The sequence below is a fragment of the Andrographis paniculata genome, unplaced genomic scaffold (genome assembly GCF_009805555.1).
Source record: "Andrographis paniculata isolate CXL003 unplaced genomic scaffold, ASM980555v1 Contig55END, whole genome shotgun sequence".
In the NCBI taxonomy this organism is placed as follows: Eukaryota; Viridiplantae; Streptophyta; class Magnoliopsida; order Lamiales; family Acanthaceae; genus Andrographis; species Andrographis paniculata.
The window spans coordinates 1,029,706-1,047,807 of record NW_026137590.1 but is presented as its reverse complement, the minus strand read 5'-3'; the positions used below and the strand labels follow the sequence as shown (position 1 = coordinate 1,047,807).

Below are 18,102 nucleotides of genomic sequence, written 5' to 3'. Positions count from 1 at the left end.
TGTCAAAATAAACATATATATTTTTTCGAAAAAAATAATATTTCTTCCTTTCCAAATCATAAGGTTCTTTAGATTTTTATAATAAATTAAAAAATAATAGTAATTATTACGTAATGAAAGTGGATGAAAGTTTTTAACAATTTTATTTTTAATAAAAATTAAGAATTTTTTTATTATGAAATGATATTTTGTAATTTAAATAAAAATTAATAATTTTTTTATATTGAGCGAACAATCATTTTTTATCTCATTCAATATCATAAAACAAGATAACTTACATACACTATGAAAAAAAAAAAAAAAGTAAAAAATGCCCAAAACCTTACAATACATTTGGAATAGAAAATAAAATTGTTAAAAAATAATAAAATCATAACACAATAAAATCATAAAAAATGAAACAACACATGTACATAAAAAACTATTGCATTTCTCAAATTTAAGATATCTAACTCAAACAAACAAAAAATGAAAATAATAAAATGATTGATTTATGATTATTAAATCACGATTTGATCTAATATTTTTTAAAAATATATATTAAAATCCTAACAGATTTCATTATATATATATAATTTTTTTAAAAAAAAAAAAAAACCTCAAATAACAAAGTCCATTAATCAGTGAACAAAATACCATGCAGAGCTCTCTCCCCACCTCTAGTTTAAGACTTACGAGTTCTTTCTTAAGTTTGTTTTAATCAAAGGATAAGAATCATGCCTCAGCAAAAATATAAATCTAATCCGCACGACAAAAACAGGGGAGATGGATGAGTTAGAATATGGTGAATAAGTTCATGGCACTACACACTGATCGAAAAAATATAAATCTAATCCGCGAAACAAAACTTTTAAAAATGTATTTGTTCTACCAGACTGGTCAAGTATCATCGATGAATGGTTTATCTGTGTTTTTTATTTCTTCTTCTCACCACCACCCGCAGCCCTGCATAATCACAGATCCAAAAAAAAAAGAAAAAGAAATGAGTACTGAATTATTTAAGCATTTTATATAATATATAAATATATACACACATATATATATATATAATTAAGGATGCAAATAGTGAAAATGGTGGGGAAGATTCCCAGTTTATGATCATTTTTAATAACCTCATCTTCCGGAGTGCACTTGACATTTCCTCTCTCTTCCTCTTGGCCCTCTTGTGAGTGCCCAATTTTCTCTTGGCCACCTTCAAGGCGCGCTTGTCCTTGCCAACTTTCAAAAGTTCGGTTATTCTTTTCTCGTAAGGTGCGAATCCAGCTACTTCCCGAATAAGGCTCCTCACAAAATGAACTCTCTTGCTTGTTTTCTGCATTCAACAAACAACTAATAGTAATCTTTTGTAGCAGTCGAGCCTTTCTTTGCAATCAAAAAATTAATAGTCATAGAGTGTGTTTACTTTAAATGATTAAAATGGGGATTAATCAAAACCTGGCGTAATAATCCTGTAATCAAGAATAGTTAATCTCTTCTATGAAGGTAGAATTAATTTATCTCACATAATATTTGTGCTAAAAATCTGTGTTATCATATATCTAATTAAGTAAAGTAACCACAATATTAATTAGACTAATGTTTATTTAATCTATTGAAAGAATACTAATGACCAGTCCCGTCTTATAAAGTAAAGTAGACCTACAAATGACACAGCCTATTCCATGATTAGATTAATTAAATTTATAGACTGCCCTTTTTGAATTTTTTTTTATGCAATTTCGCCTTTTCCACTAAAATCATACATACTTGCTTTTAATACAAAATATTATATCCAACCATTATTTCATCTCAGAAATAACAAAAACCAAAACCAACCACAACACCAACAAAAAAAAAAACAAAAAACAAAAATACAAAAAACAAATACTCTCATAGCATCACACAGCATTGTTCCCTTACAATAATGTATAAGATTCTAACTTTACTAAAGTTCCAACTCAAGCAGCAGTTACTCCACACCTATGCACACGCTTCTATAGCAATCATCCTACCAAAAATACAAATAAATTCATCCCGCAAGAAATGGCCTAGTGGTGTGAGGAGTGAACTTGTGATCGTCTTCATCTCCAATCATACTCTTTATTTTTTCGAAATCAAAAAAAACATTCTCTGTATATTAATGGGACAAATTTACAATGAACACAAAGGGCCCTCCCACATGAGAGAGTGTTTTGTTATTTATTAATTTAAATATATGTATAAATTATATTTTTTCTGTTTATTTTATTTTTGTCAATATTTTTTATTATTTATAAAATAATTTATTTTTGTATATTTTATATTTTAATTTTATAATTAATATTTATATTAATTATTTGATGTTATTTGTAAATTTAAAAAACTTATAAAATCATATATAAAATAGAATATATATAGAGAGAGAATATTCTTTTAACCCTCCAAAAATAAAGAGTATGATTGGAAATGAATTAATTAGAAGACCATGCAAAAATAGACAAATATATTGTAAATCCTCCAAAAAAAATCAAATAATGGGTTGGAGATGGTCCGGTAGTTTAGTTTCTTTTAGTAAGTCCTGTTTTGTTTTTGTTGTACAAGAGGACTCTGTTTAATTAGTGCACCCATGTAAGTAAATCCTTTCACTAATTAATATATTCAGTTCTTCCAAAATATAAACAATCAAAGCAAATTATGAGAGCATCTTTAAATGCACAAGCACATACAACTTTTAACACTTTTTAGTTCAAACAACAACAAATGTTAATATAAAACTACATCCACACGACTGATCGATTCAAAAACCTAAAACAGCAACAAATAGTCCATAAATTCAACTGGAGGTAGATAATTTAACTTACCCCTTTCCTATCAGCAGGACGAGGCGCCAATTCCTTCGGGGTAACAACATGCCCTCTTTTCAACCCCACAAATAAGCCACTGTTCGGCTGCTTTGGAGCCATTGCCTGCATCCAAAGATACAGGCAGCAATTTCATCTTCCAAAACTAACAATATAAATTATTACTATGCGATTAATAAGCAACCAACTATAAAACACACAACCATAGGAATAATAGGAATAATCAAATCGAATACAAATTAAGCAGAATGAAAGCGATCAGGTGGAAGCGAAAATTGCGAGCACACCTTTTCCGCCGATGTCTGAGAGGAGCGCTCATCTCAGATTAGGGTTTTGGTATTTATAGTAAAGTTGGAAGAGGGCACTGTGGCTGCGCAGGCTGTATTTAGAGTTTACTGAGGGTAAAATCGACCTTCTGTTTTACGACGTCGTTCCGAGTGCAGTCGACTGTAATTGAATGGACCCACAGGCAGCTCAGCCCATATAATGGCCCAGTATTTATTATCATTATCATCTCAATTAATAGAAGCTATTGTTCATTTATAGTAGTTTTTTTTTTTTTTTTTTCGAATTATTTTTCAAAATCATTATTATATTATGAAATTTTGAAACATATCTTATTTATATCCAATTTAATTAATATTAATTATACAATCATTCATAAAATAATATTCATGTTAAGTTTTAGATACAAAGCATAAAATATAAAAATAATATTTTTAATTAAGTTTTTTATTTTTGGAAATACAATATCTAGCTATTATAATACTACCTCAGTCCGGCTCTAAGATTCTATTTATTTTTTGCGTGTTGATATTTGAATATTAATTATTATATCAAAATGTAATATAAATTTTAAAAAAAATTGCAAAAATACTTTCATTATTGTCTTATAATACTAATAGAATAACATTTATACATAAAATTATACCAATATAAATATATTTTTAATGTTAAGTACAATAACGCATAATATAAATGTGATGTACGGAGTATGTTATACTCTCCCTCCGTATTAGACATTTCTTTCATTTTTGGTTGTAAACAATAATTAATATTTTTTTTATTTGATATAAAATTTACTATCATATAACATCATTATTATTAACTAATTAAATATTATTAACTAATTAAATATTATTATCTTAAATAGTATGTCAATAATAAAATGAGTCAATTCAACCAGACGAAGGAAGTACTATTATTTTTCTAATATTAATCAAAATTATGTAGAAAATTGTTTGTTCACTATGTTTTTTTATAAATATAAAATTATATTAAAAATAAATGAGAATGATGATGTAATCTAACGACGAAGCCCTCAATTTCTTGATCTTTATGTCATATCTTTTAAGCCATAACAATTTATTCATCTAAATCATACGTATATTGTATATATTTTATATTTGTCCGACAAAAATAGCAAAATAATGGGAAAAAATACAAATTTTATATTAAAATGTTTAAGGATGTTCCTTTTAACACCTCTCCACAACCTATCATTTAAGTCGTAGCAATTTATTTGTTCGAGTCATATTTATATTGTATATATCTTAAATTTGTCCGACGAAAATAACAAAATGATAAGAAAAAAATATATATAATATATATTATATTGAATCGTTTAAGGGTGTGTTATTTAACACCCAAAAATCCAAAATTTATATTATTTGGATTATGCATTTTCTCTGATATATATTCCTTCCGTCTCATTTAATTTGTCCACTATTTATATCCGTTTGTCCTACTTAATTTATCCTTTTGTTTTTTTTATATATAAATTATACATTTTAATCACACTTTAAATTATATATTTTTTTAACAAAATATCACATTATACATTATTTTAATATTAAATACATTATTTTTAATATTGAATTCATACTAGAATTTTTCAAAATCTATAAAAAGATAGACACCCTAGCTAAACCAAATAAGTTAGAACCACCCATATCATTTGAAATTATTGTTAGGGTTTGGGTTCGGGCGAGTAATTGAAGCGCAGAGAAATCGGTACACCGATCAATCTACCTCGAAAAGGCCGGACTTTCTGATCCCGGACTCCGGCACCAGATTTCCCTGCGAACGCGATCATATTTACTTACAGGAGTCGGTAACGAGCTGGGAGCGGAAATCACCAGGTAGGTGTGTGCTTGCTCACAAGCAGCCAACCCAACTGCCCCCTCCCCTACACCTCTCCCCCAAAATATCTCCCAATTTTGCTTTCCAACCCGCCATTTATCGATTCAATCAATCAGTTTGCTCCCCGACTCGCTTCCATGGCAGGGATAAAGCTTCCCCCGCACAAACTGGACTGAAATTTTTCTAGAAATCTACGAGGGTTTTGACTCTTAAGCCCTGGGATTGCTTCATCACTTTCGAATTTATTTATTTCTCGATTCTTTTACATTCTTCGTCGCTGTTGATTTAATTTAGCTGATAAAGTTCTCAACCAGTTCGTGTTTGTAATGAATTCGAAAGGCCTTTGTTATCTATTCATCTGAATTTGCTGTTTTCGAAGCTATGGATACGAATTTTACAAGCTTAGATTCCATCTCTCAATTTCAACTTTGCTGCTTCTGCTGTCAATTCTGATTTTCTGTATTTAGAAATACTTACAGTTTTCAGTTGAATTTGCACTTCCTTCAGTATATTCGATGATGCTTTGGTTCTATGAATAAAAATGTCGATTATCTGCGGTTTGCCTCTTTTGGAGTGTGTGTATTGCCTAGCCTGCGCTCGATGGGCATGGAAGCGTTGCTTACACACAGCAGGCCATGACAGTGAGAAATGGGGCTTTGCAACGCCGGAGGAGTTTGAACCAGTGCCGAGATTCTGCAGGTATATATTAGCCGTATACGAGGATGATTTGAGGCATCCACTTTGGGAGCCTCCTAGAGGATATGGAATCAGTTTGGATTGCTTGATTTTGAGAAAAAGTTACAGTGATACTAATGGAAGAGCTCCGCCATATTTGTTGTACCTGGATCATGTTCATACCGATGTAGTTCTCGCCATTAGAGGCCTTAATTTGGCAAAGGAGAGTGATTATGCACTCTTGCTCGATAATGGTTTGGGGCAGAGGAAATTCGATGGAGGGTATGTCCACAATGGGCTGTTGAATGCTGCTGTTTGTATATTGAATGCAGAGTGTGAGGTTTTGGGGGAGCTGGTCGAGAGGTATCCGAGTTATACGTTGACGTTTGCCGGGCATTCTTTGGGGGCAGGCGTGGCGGCGCTTTTGGCGATGGTGGTGGTGCGCGGTGGTGATAAGTTGAGGAATGTTGAGAGGAGTAGGGTCAGGTGCTATGCCATTGCGCCTGCTCGGTGTATGTCGCTTAATTTGGCCGTGAGATATTCTGATGTGATAAACTCAGTTGTTCTTCAGGCAAGTTTTTTGTTTGATCGATCTTCCATTTTGTTTATTCGTCTTTGTTTTTAGAAGAATATCTTATGATTGTTATGCGTATCGTTTTGTGAATCGAAGTTAGATCTATAAATGTGTCGATGTTAACTAGAACACGGCTTTTGATGTTGCACCTATTCGTTTGTTTTGTCGTCGAAAGACTCCGTGCTTGTTTCTTGTTTGTACGAATTCAATTTGCATTTTTGCACGAAATGGTTGAAACTGTATAGATAAATGTTGAGATATTTTAGATATTTATTAGATTTAGATTTGAATTTGATCTATCGTTTATTAGATTATTTATATTTGAATCTCTTTTTAAGTTGCCTATATATTTTTTTATGATCAAATAATGCAATTTTTCAGTTTCCTTAAAATATTTTCACAATAAAGAATGACATTGATAGAGTCGGCCTAGGGGCTGCTCTAATCTGAAATTTCAAAAATTTCCTCCCGAGTTTTCTGTTTGGTTCTTAGCTATGTTCATCAGAAACGACGGAAATGCTGAATGTGAATGTCTTTCTTCTATAAATTAACTTACGCCCTTTCTAAAATTAATGTTGTCTTTTGGTTCGAATGCCTCCCTTGATTTTTGTCGTAAATTTATATGACATTGTATGGACATAATGCTCGACTCTCGTCGTGTCCTCGGAATTAATTTGTCCTATTCTTTACTGTAACAGGATGATTTTTTACCTCGAACAGCAACCTCGCTCGAGGACGTATTCAAATCTCTTTTCTGGTAAAAGAATTGTGATTCAATACGATCGATCACTCCCATTCGAATTGAACTGTTGGAGATTGTTTTCGGGTTTTTTTAACATTTATATTACACTTTCGACAGTTTGCCGTGCGTATTATGCCTACAATGCGTTAAAGACACGTGCATAGCCGAAGAGAAAATGATCAGAGATCCAAGAAGGTTATACGCCCCAGGTCGCCTTTACCACATTATCGAGCGAAGGCCTTTCAGGTTAGCAACAGATTTGTCGATTTTACGTATATGTTGACACAATGTGTAATATAATGCTCGTATCGTATTGTATCGAAGATTGATCATCGTATGACGACACAGATGCGGAAGATTTCCCCCCGTCGTGAAAACCGCTGTCCCGGTCGACGGAAGGTTCGAGCGCATCGTCCTCTCGTGCAATGCCACTTCCGACCACGCCATTCTTTGGATCGAAAGAGAATCCGAAAGGGCTCTGGAAGTAAGCTAAAACCCGGCTATCGTTTGCCTATTTTACGACGTGAAATTTCTGAATTCATCTCTTAACGATTCTCGCCGTCCCGACGTGCAGCTTATGCGGGAGAAAGACGATGCGATGGCGATCCCGCCGAAGCAGAAGATGGAGAGGCAGAAGACGCTCGAGAAAGAGCACGGCGAGGAGTATCGAGCCGCACTACGACGAGCCGTTACGTTGGCTGTTCCCCACGCCGTCTCACCGTCTCATTACGGAACTTTCGACGATGACGAACCTCGGCAGGTGGCGAGGGAAAGCGCAACGGGTTCGTCGTCGTCTGGATGCAGCGAGAGCCGCGAGAGGCGGGACAACTGGGACGAGGCGATCGACGCGCTCTTCGATGGATCGCCAGCGGCGACGACGCTGCACAGCGACGGGCAGAATCCTCTGCATTATGGTTCTTGATGGTGGTGTAGATGAGATCATTCTTTCATTGAGTTTTTTATTTTTTTTCTCTCTCTTTATGCATTTCCAATTTAGTGATCAAAAGGTTAGTTTGGTTGTATTTTTATGTTTATTTCTACCGTTTGTATTTATTTAATCAAAAATTGAAAAAATCATCAATAGCACATATTACGTGAAATAAAAATATGTGATTAATATACTCCGTAAGAGATGGACTGGTGGTGTAGGAGTTGAATTAGTTTAATTTTTTTACCAACTTAATTTTATTGTTATTATAAGACACTGATATTGAAGTATTTTTACAAAGTCTTTTTAATTTGTACTATCACGTCAAAATAAATTTTAAAGATAATCATTCAAATCAACGTTTAATTTCAAATAAATTTAGAACTATAACCAAACAAATTCTATATTACTAGTCTCTATTACACCATTGGCCTCACATAAAGTCTATATTTTATTGTAGATATGATAATTTAGACTGATATAATTAATAAGTAGAAAAATTGTATAATAAAATTAGTTATAGTATAATAAATAATTATACGGTAAAATTGAGATAGTTAAATAATTTGTTTGGGGAATTTGTAAGGATTTACACTGTTCATCAAAATTTTTCTAAAAAAACATCAAATCAAATATTTATTTTTTATTTTCATCAAACACCTATTTAAATCACATCATACAACTATTCAAATTCAAAAATTTTACTAATTAAATTCCAACTTTAAATTCAAACCCCCCAACAAAGAGTGTACAATAATTTATCAAAGAAAATATATATATTGAACCGACCGTAATAAAAAGAATGAAACAAAGAAAATACTGCAATTACATCTTTTTTATACCAAACATACCTTTTAATAAAAGACAAATAAAGAAAAAAAAATAAAAAATAAAAAAAGAGAATAGGAATCTAATTTTATTTGTCGTTTCAACGCAAACCCTCGTCAAGAAAGCAACCTTTTTTTTTCTCCTAAAGAAAAGGTGAACTTTTTCATGTCGTGTTATTTATTTATTTATTATTATTGGTTAAACTTGTTTTCAGTTTAATTCATCCTTCAAATTTGTACTACACTATAACAAGTAATTATTTCTTTCATTAATTTAAATACTAGTATTACTTTTTAACCCATAATAATAATATAAAATTATTATTATATTACACATATATACTATCAATTGAATGCAAATTATTTTTACAAAAACACATAACTAAGAATGTGTTTGTTTTGAAATTTTTGAAGGATTTTTATTGTTTATCTATTTTTTTTAGAAAAAAATAAGCAAATAGAATATTTATTTGTATTTTTTTAATATAGTAATAAAATTAATTTTACATTCATAAAATAAAATCAACACTTAGTTATATTATATTAAATAACTATTTTAATTTTAAAATTAAATATTCTAAATCAAAATGCAAAATTCAATAGAATTTGTTTGAATATAATTTAAAATTGATTTGAAATATAATATTAACTATGATGCATTGCAAAAGAAAATGTTGCTATCTTTTATTAAAAATTATATTGATTTTATTTAAAATTACAGCCAAATATTCAAATTATCAAACAAACGTAGATAAAATATATATATATTTATAATTAATATAAATTAATTATATAATAATTGTGAAATTTTAATTATAAATAAAAATTAACTTTTTTTAAAGAGATATAAAAATAAAGAGACTTCGAGTGAGGACTACATGATATATATAATTAATTAGATTGATTTATATTTGTTAAATATATTTTAATTTAGTAAATTTTATTCAATATAAAAATATGTTACAGACGAAAATAAAAATGATGTCAATTGCGGTTACACGAAAAAGTATATTCTTATAATATTAATTAAGTATTTGAATGAATATATTTGTTTAGTATTTTAGTTTAAAATATAAATTATTTTTTCGTTAATAAAAAATATTTTATCTGTTTCAAAACAATATGGACATTTGAGATAGACATGAAAATTAAAAAATTAAAGAATAATAATATTATATTAATAGTAGAGATAAAAGTGTTTCAAAAAGATCAAAATGTTCATACTTTATGTAATTATTGTGAAAACGTGACGATAGTTTATAAAAAATGGAAGTTGGTTACTAAAAATGAAAATGAAACTATTATTATTGGAGCGAAAATAGTAAAATGTGACTACTATTTTGGAATGGATGGAGTAATATTCCGCATTAAATATTAATTTTTCTATTAAAAAATAAAATATATTACTATCTCCGTTTCGCAACAAGAGATTGTTTGCTTTTTGTATTTATTTTTGAATAGTAGTATTACATTTGTTTATAGTAAGAAAAAGACAAAAATGTCCTTGTTAGTACGATATAATATAAGGTAATAACATTTGTTTAATATATTGTAAATTGTAAATATATTTATTATATTAGATAGACAATACAATTACTAAATTAAAAAATAATACAAATTCTCTATCAAAAAATAAACCATATCCATCTGTCCCAAAAATAATACTCATGTGTGAGAGTGTTAATAGGACCAATGATCCGATTTGATTTTGAATAGATAAAAAAAAAAAATTATTTTTTATGGGACGAAAAAAGTATATTATTCGGAAAGAGTATATTATTTGTTAGAATCATTTTATAATACTCCTTCCGTCCCGTCCCATAACTAGGTATTGTTTTAGAAATATTAATATTATATTGGGATATAATAGAAATAAAGTAGATTTAATTAAAATAACCTTATTAATATGTTATGTTATAAAAGTAGTGACATGTATAATATATTGTAAGTTGTAAAAGTATTTGTAATATTAGACAGATAGCACAAAAATATAAATACTTTATCATGAACGGATTAAAATGAAAAAAAAAAATGGATATTTTACGGGAGGAGGGAGGACTATTGTATTTTGAACTAAACAAATCATTTACATAATAATAATTAAAAAAAATAAAAAAGTATATTATTACAGCAGGGATCGATGGAAACAAACACGTAGCGTGCAATTTGCTCCTTTTTTCACAAATTTGTATATATCAATCAGCTCACCTTCAACCCCCCATTTCCTACTGCTTTCTACCGCCACTTTACCAAACTTCTTCATCCCAATCGGCGGCGTAGGTGGCGGCGATTGGCGGATTCGATGAGATGGGGAGCGAAGGAGGGAGAATCACCGAGCGGTTTCCGCCGGTGCACGTGGCGGTGGGGAGGAATGTGAAGGAAGGGAAATCACTACTGGCTTGGGCGGCGATGAGCTTTCCCGGCGCACGTGTTTGTCTCGTGCACGTTCATCAGCCCGCGGCTTCGGCCTCTCACTGTAAGTAGCTGCCTAGCTTGCTTGATTAATTAATTGTAGTTGTGGTTTGGTTTTCCTGTTTGTTTCAGTTTCCGAATTGGATTCGATTTTTGGTTTTTTTGGATTGTGGATTGTTTCTGTTTTTGATTGGTTTGGTTTATCGCAATTTTGAGTTGGTGAATGATTTAGCTGATTTGTTGTCTGTTGTGTGTTCCAAGAGATAGCTCTCCTGAATCTGTCTTGATTTGCCATTCTGATGAAAAAAAATTGAACTGCAATTAGGGTTTGGTTGCAGGATTTTGCATATGGTGTTAATCCTGCCAGATTTCGTGCTGGTAACTTTTGTAGTTGAAACTTTAAAAGAAAAAGTGTGTTTTTTTTTTTTTTTTTTTTTTTTTTTTTTTTTTTTTAATGTTAGGGAGTCTTTTGGATTTAAAAGTTCTTCTAAAGGAAAAGGTGATTGATTTGTAGTTTTGAATGGAAAATAGGTTTTGGATTTGATGTTTGATTGAAAAATGTTAGATGATGTAAATGACCACCACATTAAATTTTCCCATAGATGACGACAAACGGGGGACGGTGGTACTCGAACTTGAGACTTAGAGCTTCGATATCATCTATATGTTAGATGATGTAAATGACTGCCACACCTAAAACTTAACTATTAGAGATACGAATCATTTATTTATTTATCTATAAATGGGAGTCAACTAAAAAAAAAAAACAAGTTTTGAATGTGTAAGTTTTAATTGAAAATAAGTGTTGGGTTCGGTAGTTTTTGTGCATGAAAAAATATTGCTGATTGAAAATGGGTACGGAAACACCAATAGATTGCACCATATACTTCTTCATAATGTTACTTTCATGATTTTTTTTTGGCTATGCTGTTAGGCCGTTCCGATAAAATATATCTATTTTACATACAAAACATTACATTCAACCACTATTTCATCTAAAATAATCAACCATTTTTGTACGTCTATTAACTCCCACATTGAAAAATCTTCCTTGACAAGGGGTGGATTGTTTGGCGGTGTTTTAGTCTATGTTTTGGGAATAGTAAATAATTCGAATTAAAAGTTATTTGATATGATATAAAAAGGTATCTGATGTAATGCTTTTAATGAAAATTTTTGTATGTAATATATTAAATAAAAAATAAATGAGGGTTAGGGCCATGTATTGATTTTTAGTTGCCACTACCTTTTCATGTGCTTTCAGCAAATGGGGTGTTGTCGGGAAGCAAGCTGAAAAACCAGGCTATTAAAGCATTCGAGAGATTGAAGATGCAAAAACACATGAACCAGTACATTGTCTTCCTATCTCAGATGGGGGTAACCATCTTCCTTCCGTATCCATCGCCATTCTGTAGATTTTTAACACTTTGGATGATTTATATTTTCGAATTTATTCTAAAATGCTCAAACTACATGTTTGCATTTTGGTTTTTCGTCCTAAAGACCCGGGACCTGATAAACTCTTGCCCTGTCCTATTTTTTTAAAAATTGAAATGTATTAATTGCTTTGAAATGTCTCCAGATTCAGGCTGACAAAGTTTGGGTAGAAATGAAAAATATCGAGCAAGGGATTCTCCAGCTCATCACCACACATGGAATAACGAGGCTTGTAATGGGAGCTGCTGCAGAGTCTTTCAGCCCAAAGTATGCAGCCATGGTTCTCAGTTAGTTATCCCTGAACTATTGATGCCTTCTTTTCCATCTTTAGAAAAAAATATGTGACTTCTGTTGGCTCTAATTCACACTTTTTAAAAGTTCTACACTTGAGGTAAAAGGTACTCAATTTCATTAATAATACGGATCTTCATGCTGTGTGAAGTCAGTCATGAGGTGATCCTGCTTTAAAAAAAAAATAAAAATCAAAGCTGCATGAGGACGACCTCGACATGAAGTCGGGGGCTTATTCTAACAAGAAACTTATGTGGATTTGTCTAGATTGCAGGGAATGCAAAAAATTTCAAGCAAAGCTATGGTTGTGTGCCAGCAAGCTCCAATATCGTGCCATATTTGGTTCATTTCCAAAGGGTGCCTCGTGCATGAAAGGTATGATCAGTTGAAGGTTAACAGTTTTATTAGTGTTTTGAAGTGTTTTTCGAAGTTTTGGTATGATGATATGTTTAATTGAAAAAAGGTGTTTGATAAGGGTGTGTTCTTTTGAAGTTTGCTTTTGTTTTTTTTTTAAGTTCGAATAATAGTTTTCATAGTAAAAAATTGAGCGCGTAGGCATCTAAAGTTTTCTTTGAGTTCGTATTATATAGGATTGTGAAATGCCAGGTATACATGATGTTTTTTATTAAGAAAATTAGTCGAAACTCCAAAGTTAGTGTTACTCTTTATATCTTTTAACTAAAATTTTCTCGAAGGCTTCCGGTGATCTCTGAACAGTATTCATTATATCAGTCATTTCAAAATTTGACATTTTGATTACGGTTAGGCCCATGCATGGTGGACATCGCTCAACTGCAACCACAACATCGTCGCCTTCAACAAATGGCAGTGGAACAGCTGCAAATTGTCACTCCAAGGACAACATGGTTACCGATGATGGAAAAGATGAGCATTGTGAACACCAAACAATGCCAGCAGAAGAATCGACAAGCAAGGTGAATCAAAGTGAGTCGGCAGTGTTGCAAACTAGAGGATTTGGTTCATCTCCACCACCACAAGTCGAGTCTCCGGGACATTTGGCTCGTTTTCCTAATGATGGAAAAGTTGAGCATTTGGAACACCAAACAGGGTCAGCAGAAGAGTCGGCAAGCAAGGTGAATCAGAGTGAGTCAGTTGAGCATTTTGAACACCAAACAGAGTCAGCACAAGAATCGGCAAGCAAGGTGAATCGAAGTGAGTCGGAACTGTTACAAAGTAGAGGATTTTGTTCATCTCCACCTCCACAAGGCGAGTCTCCGGGATGTTTGACTCGATCGTCATCTAGTACTTCACTGGTACCATTGCTTGCCCTAATGGATTATTATACACAGTGCACTAAACTAGTAATGCTTTTCGATATTAGAATATGTGATGATAACATTCTATCTTGTCGAAAGATGCTTTTCATCACTCCATAATGGCATTATATTCGATGATAAGAACGGTGGATACTTACCAACTGCACTTTTGTTACTGATTTTTACATTCCCCGATCCTACTTGACAATTGATTATTCCAGGACTCGGAATTCCAAGCAAAAGAGATGTCGTATCAGATAAAATTGAAAGAGTCGTTAAGGCTGTGGAGAGCCGAAGAAAATGCCTTGGAGGCTACTCAGAAGGTATGAAACTATAAGAATGAAATTTACCAGTCTCTTACATAAATCCTCTTGTTGGAAATCACATATAGAGTTTTGTTTTTTCAGGTTTTTTTACCCATGTATGTGCTGCATGTTGCTTCTTGCAGGCCGAGGCTGCAGAAAGTCGTTGGAAGGAAGAGCTTAACCGGAGAAAAGAAATCGAGGGGCAGTTGGTTAATCAAAATCATGAAATAGAAACAATGAAAAATCAACATGATCTGGCTTTGAAAGAACTTCGTCTGATCGATGAGCGGAAGCCAGTTCTCGAAAGCCGGCTGAGAGAGGCTCACTGCTCGGAGCAAGAGCTGGAGGAAAAAATCATTCAGGCAGTGAATCTCTTGATAAGTTTTAAGGCGAAACGGGACGAATTCCAGCGAGAGCGTGATTCTGCTATCAGGAAAATCAACAAACACCAAGCAATGAATGCTGCCGCTGACCCTTTCGGAACTTTCGAAATCCCATTCTCCGATATCATCGAGGCTACCGAAAACTTCAGCTCATCTCAGAAAATCGGTGGAGGAGTTTACGGTAGTGTGTTCAAGGGCACGATTAACCATCTCAAGGTTGCTATAAAAATGCTGCCGTCTTCGGGTACTCAGACCGACTGGGAGTTCAAGAATGAGGTAAAATTTCTGAACTTTTTGTTTTCTTGGTTGTTTTCTTAGTCCCCTCAATAGGTCTAGGGGTGGTTAGATATAGTATATCGAATTTTATACTGTATGACAGATATATATTGTAACGTACTGATAATTCGGTATATCGAATTGTTCGTACGGTATTAGCATATATCGTTCATACCGAAATACTGAAAGTAGAAATAATAATTCTAGTATCAGTATACTGAATTATCGGTATATACTTAAATATATCGCATATTCGGAATATACTGAAATACCATACTTAATAAGTTCGATATAATATCATACTGTATGGAGATTTCGGTATTTGCGGTATTTCGTCAATTCGATATTTTTTCTCACCCTTGGATAGGTCGTTTCACACCATAAGTTTTCGTGCAGGCGGAGATTTTGTGCAGAGTGAGGCATCCGAATCTTGTAACCATCGTCGGCGTCTGTCCGGAATCGAGATCGCTCGTATACGAGTACATCGAAAATGGCAGCCTTGAAGATCACCTTTCGAGCACAACCAAAACCCATTCGCTGTCGTGGCAAGCCCGGATACGTATAGCAGCCGATATCTGTTCCGCTCTCATCTTTCTGCACGCCAACGACAGCTGCAGCGTGCACGGGAATTTAAAGCCGTCCAACGTTCTTCTAGACGGGAACTTCGTTACCAAAGTAAGCGACTTTGGGATCCACAATTTGAGCTTGGTCGAGAACTACGGGACGTCGATATTTACCCCGGAATCCGATATATACTCTTTCGGCGTCGTACTCCTCCGCCTGCTAACCGCAAGGCCAGCTTCCACCACTGCTCGGGATGTCCGGTGCGCCATTAAAGGAGGATACCTCGACACCGTGCTGGACATGTCGGCGGGAGACTGGCCGTTCCCGCAGGCGAAACAATTGGCTAGTTTAGCGCTGAGGTGCTGCCGGAAGGACCCGTCGCAACGACCCGATCTTCGATCGGAAGTCTCGACGGTGCTCGAGAGTGTGCAGGAGCTCTGCAACTCGGCGGAGCTGACCCCGACTTTGCTGCGCTCAGATTCCCGACGTCAACGGAAAATACCTTCGCACTTCGTCTGCCCGATTTATCAGGTAATCGATCGATCATAATGTAACGATAGCTTGTGCTTATGGGTACCGTATTTATATTTCAGTATGAAACAGTAAAGGTACCGTATGAGCAATTTATATACCAAACTATCAATGTTGTACCGGTATACCGAATTTTTGATATATCGTATCGAATTACTCGTATTTGTGCTCGGCTGATGATCGGAATGTGTTGCAGGAAGTGATGAAGGATCCGCACATCGCGCCGGACGGGTTTACGTATGAAGGCGAGGCGATAAAAGGATGGTTCAACAGCGGACACAAAACTTCTCCGATGACGAACTTGAAGCTGGAGAATTGTGATCTTCTTCCTAACTATGCTCTCTATTATGCTATTCAGGAATGGCAACTAAATACTACGTAATACTACTGCATAGTATTAATAATAATAATAATAATAATAATAATAATAATAATAATAATGGAGATTTTTAAATATTAATTTATTTCTTGTTATTTTCTTATAGAAAAGATCCAACTTTGTCTCCCTCCCACGTTCTTGTAATTCTCTTTATTATTTTCTGCTAAGGTTTGTCGAAAGATGGTTGTCGGTTCAATAGAGGAATTTAATACTCCTTCAGTAAGGGATGAGTATTTTTTTTAAGAAACAATATTTTAATATTATATCTCAATAATATATATTTAATATGAATATTATTTTGTAGATAATTAAATTTTATATAATATAAATAAATAAATAAATGATAATATTTATTAATCCATTCTGTTTTTCTAGTGCAGTCCTCCGTGCTCCGGAATGCATCTGAAAAAATTTCAAATAAATATAAGTATATAGACATTTGAGAGTAGAAAATTAAATTTAAAGAACATACCGCCGTTTGTTCTTAATATGGATCAAATGCATCGGCCCCCGCGATCGCTTACCTACACAGAATACGGAAGCAGGATTGTTAATATGCAATTAATAATTTGTATAAATTTTTTTAGGAAAATCTAAACATACATATCCGGGACGTAAAATTAATGTTAATGCTAAATGCATCAAAGCTTTAAAATGAATACAATGCAAATTTACAAAAATACCAAAAGTAAAAGTTTCGGAATTTTCCATTTTTTGGTGCGGTCGAGAAAATCCATTATATTTCCCTCGCGCAATTCTCCGCGATTCTCGAATGCATCTGAAATAATTTCAAATTAATATAAGCATATAGACATTTGAAAATCGAAAATTTAATAAAAAGAACTTACCGCCGTTTGTTCGTAATATGGGTCGAATGCAACCTCGTCCGCCCCGAAATATCCACAATTGCTTACCTACACAAAATAAAAAAAAAAACAAGATAGTCAGTATACGATTAATAATCCGTACGAAATTTTTTATGAAAATCTAAGCATGCATGTCCCGGGACGTAAAAGTAATGCTAATGCTAAATGCGAGAAAGCTTAAAAATAAATGCAATGCCAATATACAAAAACAGTAAGAGTAAAAGTTTCGAATTTCCCCCTTTTTTTGGTCCCGTCGAGAAAATCCATTCCGCTTCCCTCGCGCAATCCTCCGTGATCCCTCACCCGAGTGCATCTGAAATGATTTCATGCATCATCGTCGGTCCCGGAATGTCCACTTACCTAAACATAATACAAAAATGAGATTGTTAATATTCGATTGAAAGTAAATATTAAATTTTGTATGAAAATCTAAGCATACATATCCGTAAAATTAATGCTAATGCTAAATGCGGACAAGTAGGGAAAGGAGAAGGTGTTGCATCCCCAGCCTGCGTACTGTCGGTTTGCTTGGATGGGGTGACAAGACAGGGCAGAGCAGAGCAGGGCAGGGCATATACGGACGTACTGATAGACAGACTGGCTCTAGAACGAGACGAGTTTACAACTGCGTAGGCGATGATTGGTTGAGGAGGGAACGAAGAACACATAAAAAC

The 18,102-nt window shown here is 33.3% G+C and overlaps 3 protein-coding genes and 1 long non-coding RNA gene across 9 annotated transcripts; 2 read left to right on the top strand and 2 right to left on the bottom strand.

The window, feature by feature from the left end:
- Positions 1-727: 727 nt before the first annotated feature.
- Positions 728-3,213, bottom strand: LOC127256074 (60S ribosomal protein L36-2-like). Of its 2 annotated transcripts, XM_051281906.1 has the most exons (4): positions 3,107-3,213; positions 2,820-2,924; positions 1,113-1,312; positions 728-945 (listed from the first exon to the last, which is right to left on the bottom strand). In XM_051281906.1, exons 2-4 carry the CDS (start codon positions 2,919-2,921, stop codon positions 915-917), a joined length of 333 nt encoding a protein of 110 aa, XP_051137863.1. In that variant the 5' UTR covers positions 2,922-2,924; positions 3,107-3,213; the 3' UTR covers positions 728-914. The 2 variants fall into 2 exon arrangements, with proteins under 2 accessions (XP_051137863.1, XP_051137862.1); XM_051281905.1 differs by lacking the exon at positions 3,107-3,213 and having other exon boundaries at positions 2,820-2,949.
- A 1,538-nt stretch (positions 3,214-4,751) lies between these two features.
- On the top strand, positions 4,752-8,082 carry LOC127256413 (uncharacterized). Of its 2 annotated transcripts, XM_051282419.1 has the most exons (6): positions 4,752-4,960; positions 5,469-6,207; positions 6,909-6,967; positions 7,070-7,198; positions 7,301-7,436; positions 7,527-8,082. In XM_051282419.1, the coding sequence occupies exons 2-6, from the start codon at positions 5,503-5,505 to the stop codon at positions 7,872-7,874; spliced, it is 1,377 nt and encodes a 458-aa protein (XP_051138376.1). In that variant the 5' UTR covers positions 4,752-4,960; positions 5,469-5,502; the 3' UTR covers positions 7,875-8,082. The 2 variants fall into 2 exon arrangements, with proteins under 2 accessions (XP_051138376.1, XP_051138375.1); XM_051282418.1 differs by having other exon boundaries at positions 4,752-6,207.
- Positions 8,083-10,886: 2,804 nt separating this feature from the next.
- LOC127256126 (U-box domain-containing protein 32) lies at positions 10,887-16,623 on the top strand. 4 transcript variants are annotated; one of them, XM_051281966.1, is made up of 9 exons: positions 10,887-11,183; positions 12,384-12,496; positions 12,702-12,836; positions 13,122-13,222; positions 13,614-14,121; positions 14,346-14,447; positions 14,573-15,088; positions 15,485-16,183; positions 16,380-16,623. In XM_051281966.1, the coding sequence occupies exons 1-9, from the start codon at positions 11,015-11,017 to the stop codon at positions 16,563-16,565; spliced, it is 2,529 nt and encodes an 842-aa protein (XP_051137923.1). In that variant the 5' UTR covers positions 10,887-11,014; the 3' UTR covers positions 16,566-16,623. The 4 variants fall into 4 exon arrangements, with proteins under 4 accessions (XP_051137923.1, XP_051137924.1, XP_051137926.1 ...); XM_051281967.1 differs by having other exon boundaries at positions 10,888-11,183; positions 12,702-12,823; positions 13,115-13,222; XM_051281969.1 differs by lacking the exons at positions 10,887-11,183; positions 12,384-12,496 and having other exon boundaries at positions 12,702-12,823.
- A 264-nt stretch (positions 16,624-16,887) lies between these two features.
- On the bottom strand, positions 16,888-17,738 carry LOC127256131 (uncharacterized). Its single transcript, XR_007839763.1, has 4 exons — positions 17,411-17,738; positions 17,246-17,340; positions 17,035-17,086; positions 16,888-16,964 (listed from the first exon to the last, which is right to left on the bottom strand). It is a non-coding gene; the product is annotated as an uncharacterized LOC127256131 (long non-coding RNA).
- Positions 17,739-18,102: the final 364 nt, after the last annotated feature.

Bases quoted from the DNA above. Each gene is read 5' to 3' on its own strand.
- LOC127256074 (XM_051281905.1), bottom strand. From the start codon at position 2,930: ATGCAGGCAATGGCTCCAAAGCAGCCGAACAGTGGCTTATTTGTGGGG. The intron at 1,313-2,819 runs GTAAGTTAAATT...TGTTGAATGCAG, and splicing joins GTCCTGCTGATAGGAAAGGG to AAAACAAGCAAGAGAGTTCA. The intron at 946-1,112 runs GTTATTAAAAAT...GTGATTATGCAG, and splicing joins AGTGCACTCCGGAAGATGAG to GGCTGCGGGTGGTGGTGAGA.
- LOC127256413 (XM_051282419.1), top strand. From the start codon at position 5,503: ATGTCGATTATCTGCGGTTTGCCTCTTTTGGAGTGTGTGTATTGCCTA. The intron at 6,208-6,908 runs GCAAGTTTTTTG...TTACTGTAACAG, and splicing joins TAAACTCAGTTGTTCTTCAG to GATGATTTTTTACCTCGAAC. The intron at 7,437-7,526 runs GTAAGCTAAAAC...CCCGACGTGCAG, and splicing joins AATCCGAAAGGGCTCTGGAA to CTTATGCGGGAGAAAGACGA.
- LOC127256126 (XM_051281966.1), top strand. From the start codon at position 11,015: ATGGGGAGCGAAGGAGGGAGAATCACCGAGCGGTTTCCGCCGGTGCAC. The intron at 11,184-12,383 runs GTAAGTAGCTGC...ATGTGCTTTCAG, and splicing joins CGCGGCTTCGGCCTCTCACT to CAAATGGGGTGTTGTCGGGA. The intron at 12,837-13,121 runs GTTCTCAGTTAG...TCTAGATTGCAG, and splicing joins GCCCAAAGTATGCAGCCATG to GGAATGCAAAAAATTTCAAG.